Genomic DNA, 6,396 nt, shown 5'->3' on the forward strand with positions numbered 1-6,396 from the left:
TCATATTTAAAGATTTGTAAAACAGTGCTCTGCATCAGTGGTAGCCCCTCTGGCAATGACAATTAAATAGGTATTTGCACTATAAGGCTCCATACCCCATCCACAAGCACACATCTAAGTGGTTCAGATGACGGGTGGTCTGGCAAACGTCACCCTTTGTGTCCCCAGATGATGGACACTGCTCATGTGCCTCTGCAGAGAGTGGCAGGAGCTGGATCCCCTTCTCGGGACAGACTCCTTCCAGGAGAGACACAGATACAGGGGAACTCATCGGGGCTTTACGGCATTTCACTCGGCATCAGTTTTAACATATTGGGTGCTGTCCTGTGACTGCCCTTTCTGCACAAATAATCATAAAACACAACCATTTAGTGAGACATGGTCATAAAGGGATGTTATGGACAAGAAAGCTCACCATGAACTCTGGAGAGAGCGAGGATGTTCATAATAAGCACCAGGAAGAACCAAGTAGCTCGAGGCCTCTTCTGAAGAGCAGGAGGCCTGAGCAGCCGTGATTGGCCATTGTAGGTGTGGGAGAGGGTCAGGGCATGTCAGGGAGAAGCAATGAGATGGCTGATGGCTTCAGTGAACCCTTCCAGCCATGTCTGAGCCCAGCAATGGAAAGCAGTTGATGTCTGCAGGTGGAGGAGGAACAGGAGGAAGATCTTCCTGGGAATATGGAAGTTAGGAAGGCCTCTCTTGGGCTAATCATGTATGGCAGTGCCATTTGCATGCTGTGGGCATGGCTGTGCCTGGGAGATGGGGAACGGCTGCTGCTGGGGTGGCTGTGCTCAGTCATGGCCCATGAGCTGACCCTGCTCTGCTCCTCTCTTACACTGCCCACACTTGGATGGTCCTCAGCAATCATCCAGGGACCTGGTGGATCCATGAACCTCCTGGAGTGATGGATATGGATCCACATAGAAGATTCAAGCAAGTTTGGGACTGAAACACTGAGATGACTGGTGACCATTGCCAGGTGTATGAAAGAAGCTGGATGAGTTGTGAGGAGCTCACAGGCATGTCCAACTCCACAGAAAAACAGAGCCTTGCAGTTAAAGCAACAGCACTTGACATAAATCCCACCTACAAAACACGAAACACTCAGACTGACCACAGGAAAAGCCTTGAAAAATATTGGAGAAAAATCTACCAGCTCCAAAGCGATAGGAATCAGCCATTCTAGTGATGAACAAGCATCAAGGGCTGACGTGGCATCAGAGCCACCTCCACATGGCCCTCACCACCTGGAACCAGTGTCTGCAAGTCTTTCCTTCAGCAGCCTCCAGGGACAGGGATCTGCTCTGGTTGTTTTCTTCACAGCTGTGTCAGTGATGGCCCTTCATGGGGTCCAAACACCCTCAGAAACTTGGGGTTTGCTTCTGCCTTTCACTTCATTAGAGGTTTGTTCATTCTTTCAGTATCTGCAGTTCAGGATCATGGCACCAGAGGGCTCACTAACATCTAAAATGCTCTTACAAGCCAAATCTCTGTGCATTATTTTCCTAAAGGCTTCAAGTCTGGTGTGGATGATTGGAGAGATTTCAGGAATAGCCATACAGAGAACATTTCCATAATAAATAGCAATAAAGGCAAATTTCTTTTATTTGCTTCCCTGCTCACCCTTCCCTCCCTTTCCAGAACAGGTGGCATCAGCAGCCTCCAATTCTTATTGATGTGTTGCATCTCCTGATACAGACTGAATATGTCAGAAAGGAAGGTGCCTAAATCACCATGTGCATGAGGAGACAGGCCAGGACAGCTCAAGAGGAGTCACACTCCTCTGGACCAATGGTGGGTGTTCCTGGCAATCTCAGGTGCCACAGCACAGTGATACTTGTGTTCAGGAGCTGGTCAAGTGACCCATCTCCTGTTCTGTAACGGTGTCTGAGTTTGCTCTGGTCACCCCTGACTTGAGCCCCATCCACTGCTGGGTGTTCTCCAGACTCCTGCCTTCAAGAACCAAGTCCCGGGAGACCTTGCTGTTGAAGATGGAGGCAAAGAAGCCATGAAGAACCTCAGTCCTGTCTGATTCTGCTCTTCTGAAGTTCAGTAGCAGGCTCACGTTCACCCTGTCTATTCTCTTACTGCAAGTGAAGCTCTGTCAGCTCATCTTGCTGCCCTTCCCGTGCAGGTATCAAGTCCAGAGCAGCTTTGTCATCATCCCCACATCCATGGACGAGGTTTCTAAATTCCTCCTTTGCAGCTTTCCCTGCTCCCACCTCCTGTGTGCTGCCTTTGTGCCCTCCAGCTCCATCAGTTCAGAGGAGCAGCCTCATGAGATAAATGTTTCTTTTCATGGGTACTTGGAGAGATCATTCTTGTGCTTGGAGCAGCCTGTCCTGTAAGGATTATCAGATTTCCTGGGCTCCTTCATCCTTCAGATCTACTTCCATGTCACCACTTTGCCCACCATCCCCCAGTATGTCAAAGTCTTCCCCTCTGGATTCCACCAGCCTGTGCTCTGCTGCTGGCCTTCCTCCCTCCCCGCTGGTGCCTGGGACCCCACTGTGTCCTGGTCACAACAGCCAAGGTGGACACTGATGTTCACATCCCTCACCAGGGTTTCCTTGTTTCTCAGTTCCAGATTCACGTGAACATCACCCTTGTTGGTCCACCAGGCAGACATGTTAAGCAGTTGGCCCAAGATCCCCTGGACTGTTGGCAGCTGCAGCTTTTCCTGGCCAGTGAATGTCAGGGCAATTACAGTTCCCCATAGGAACATACTAATTCACTGGTGAGTTGCTCAGCTTGCCGACAGAAGATCCATTTCTTCCCCATGATCAAGTAATTTGGAGCACACAATATATTGTCACCCTGTACTGGGCTTACATGACAAAGTCTTGGAACTGGGGGTGAGTGTGGCTGTGCTACAGTTGTCACCTCTCCGAGAAGACAACAGGAATTTGACCAATGTCAGACAGAGCTGATTTCAGTTGCTCCAAGTTGGACCCACTCCTTGCCCAATCTGAGCCACTCAGTGATGCTGGCAGCACCTCTGGGATATTGTATTTGAGAAAGGGTAAAAAACGCTGCACAACAGCAGGTGGGAGAGAGGAGGGAGGAGATGGGAGAGAAAAGCACTGCAGACACCAAGGTCATATCCCACAGGACCCAAGCAGGTCCCTCAGCAGGCCAAATCCTGCTCTCCTGAAATCCCGCTCTTGTCCTAGTTCTCATCTCCCAGGAGCCTCAGCTCCACTTTACCATCCCTGACTGTTCCATCCTGACCAACTCTTTCTGGTTTGTAAGTGAGAAGTCCCACAAGGCACCTCACCCCACTGCCTTCTCAGTCACCCGTGTCAAGAAGATGTTGTCAATGAGCTTCAAAACCCTCATTGTCCCCAGCCAGGAACCTGGGAGGTGTAGGACCATAGTCCTGCCCTTGGCCTTGCACAGCCCCACATCACACTGTCCCAGGAAGGGCCCTGGGCAACGTGGGAGGGACAGGATCTGACTTTCCAGGACTGGGGGTCAGGGCTTGGCCCTTTGGTTAATGAAACACATCCAGGATTACTGAGCATCAGAGACGCCTTCACCTTGCTCTTCCTGACCTGTCATCTCTGCCTCCAGTTTTCTTCTCTAACCAAACCTGGATATTGTTTCCCAGTAGGTTTCCTCAGTGGGACCCATTAACAGTACAAGAAACTTTGGAGTTTGAATCTAACTTTGACTTCTTGAGAAGTTTCATCACCTTCCTCCAGGGTCTAAGGTTCATGGACTCAGCACCAAACCCACCAGAGGGGTCATTAAAGCACCTTGTGCTGCTCCTGTGCTGCTGAGCTGGGCTGGGCTCCTGGGACACAGGGAGCTCATGGCAGCGGCAGCGCTGCAGAGAGACAGCTCTGCCCAGGAGCAGCTCCTCTGCACACGCAGCAGGGCTGAGGGCTCTGCCTGGGGATCTCAGGAGACGAGCAAGGCAGAGAGAGATTAAGGATGGTCAGGACTGGGAGGATGACTGAGAGCTCACTGGAGGAGAAACCTTGGCAGCCCTTGCCATGGTAAGTCTCTGGTGCAGGGCAGTGCAGCTGCAGCTCCTGGAGGCATCTCCTGAAACTGGCACAGGCACAGCTTGTGGGATCTGTAAGGACGGGGCTCTTGTCAGGCCATGTTGAACAGCTGTGAAGCCGGGTGAGCACCCAGGGGTGCCCAGGGCTGTCCTGCAGAGCAGGGTCCCTGCACCCCAGGGCTGTGCCGGGCAGGGACTCTGCCGCCTGCCAGGGTCAGCGCTCAGCCTGCCCGGGAGATCCCATGGCAGCAGCTGTGGGTGGAAGGAGCGACCCCCGGCAGGGCAGGCGCAGAGCTTGTGGGGTTGAAGGGGGCAGTGTGGGTCAGGGCTGCTCAGAGCTCCAGATCCCCCCACAGACATGGCACAGGGTCCTTCTGAACAAGGACATCAAGACAGCAACAGCTGCCAGGGAAGGAGTCTGTGCTTTCAGTTTTCCACTCTTGCTCGTCTGGGTGTGCAGTGGGAGATGGGGATTTATTTCTCTCTTTGGAGCAGACACTGAGACCCCAGTTCTCGTTAGGACGTGTCTGAGCTGCTCCTGAGCCCCTGCACACACAGAGCTGCCCTTGGGCAGTGCCAGGAGGTGTAAGCAGGACAGAGCTGAGCACACAGCGGGTGGGACGGGGTCTGTGACACTGACAGGGAGCAGACCAGGGACAGACACACAGCTGCAGGCAGCACAGACATGGGCAGGGAGAAGGAGATGGACGAGAAATGCTGGGGAGGGGATTCAGGACCCCCTGAATGAGAGAATGAGCTGAAACATCCCTCCATCAGGGAGGTGGTTTTCCATGGGAAATAACATGTTTATTTTCCTCAGAGAAGTCACCCCTAACTTGTCAGTGTCCTTTCCTCCTTGCACAGGTCCTCATGCCCACAGGCAGCCAATGTCCAACAGCAGCTCCATCACCCATTTCCTCCTCCTGCCGTTCGCAGATACACGGGAGCTGCAGCTCTTGCACTTCTGGCTCTTCCTGGGCATCTACCTGGCTGCCCTCCTGGGCAACGGCCTCATCATCACCACCATAGCCTGGGACCAGCACCTCCACACCCCCATGTACTTCTTCCTGCTCAACCTCGCCCTCCTCGACCTGGGCTCCATCTCCATCACGGTCCCCAAATCCATGGCCAACTCTCTGTGGGATTCCAGGGTCATTTCCTTTGCAGGATGTGCTGCCCAGGTCTTCTTTGTATATTTCTTGTTTGGTGCAGAGTATTCTCTTCTCACCGTCATGTCGTACGACCGCTACGTTGCCATCTGCAAACCCCTGCACTACGGGACCCTCCTGGGCAGCAGAGCTTGTGTCCACATGGCAGCAGCTGCCTGGGCCGCTGGGTTTCTCAATGCTCTGCTGCACACAGCCAATACATTTTCACTGCCCCTGTGCAAGGGCAATGCCCTGGGACAGTTCTTCTGTGAAATCCCACAGATACTCAAGCTCTCCTGCTCGGGCACCTACCTCAGGGAACTTGGGCTTATTCTGTTTAATGGATCTTTAGTTTTTATGTGTTTGGTGTTCATTGTGGTGTCCTATGTGCAGATCTTGAGGGCCGTGCTGAGGATTCCCTCTGAGCAGGGACGGCACAAAGCCTTTTCCACCTGCCTCCCTCACCTGGCCGTGGTCTCCCTGTTTGTCAGCACTGCTGTATTTGCCCACCTGAAGCCCCCCTCCATCTCTTCACCATTCTTGGACTTGCTGGTGTCTGTTCTTTACTCGGTGGTGCCTCCAGCAGTGAACCCCCTCATCTACAGCATGAGGAACCAGGAGCTCAAGGATGCCCTGTGGAAACTGATGACTGGATTTCTTCTGAAGCTATAAATTGTATCAATCTTCTTCTACATAAGATTATATTCTATCTCATTGGAGGTTAATCCTGTGTGCAGTATTTATTTTTTGTCTCTATTTGTGTTGTTGGTGGTTTTTTGTTTGTTTGGTTGGTTGGTTGTTTTTTTTTATTTTTTATGATAATATTTTAATTTTGTTTGTAATTCACTGCCTGCTTTTCTTTTCACACCAAGTGGCTGTGTCAGTGTTGAATCTTGTTCTCTGTGTTCAAGCAAAATAAAGGGTCCTTCACCACTTTTTTTCACCAGCATTCTTTCTCCGGGAGCTTTCTGGAGCTGCAGGGACAGTTCCTGTGTGCATGGGTGGAAGGGAAAAGAGCTCTCGCATGTCAGCACTGCCAGGGAGCAGCAGCGCTTGTTCTTCCAGAGCTGTTTTGGTTCCACTCCACACTCTCCTTCTCATCCCTGGTGTTGGTGCAAGGCCTGAGTGCTCTGGCAGCTTGGTCACCGTCCTGCTGTGTGTCAGTGCTGTGGGCGCAAGCAGGGACAGGCAATGGGCACTTGTGTCACAGAGCTGGTCTCAGAACAGCCTTTCCACAGA

At 52.1% G+C, this 6,396-nt stretch overlaps 1 protein-coding gene across 1 annotated transcript; it reads left to right on the plus strand.

Moving 5' to 3' along the window:
- Nucleotides 1-4,896: 4,896 nt before the first annotated feature.
- Nucleotides 4,897-6,396, plus strand: LOC308050591 (olfactory receptor 14J1-like; the record flags this gene model as incomplete). Its single annotated transcript, XM_080360753.1, has 1 exon — nucleotides 4,897-6,396. The coding sequence occupies one exon, from the start codon at nucleotides 4,897-4,899 to the stop codon at nucleotides 5,827-5,829; it is 933 nt and encodes a 310-aa protein (XP_080216879.1). The 3' UTR covers nucleotides 5,830-6,396.

Source organism: Nesoenas mayeri (assembly GCF_963082525.1).
Source record: "Nesoenas mayeri genome assembly, chromosome: 29".
NCBI lineage: Eukaryota > Metazoa > Chordata > Aves > Columbiformes > Columbidae > Nesoenas > Nesoenas mayeri.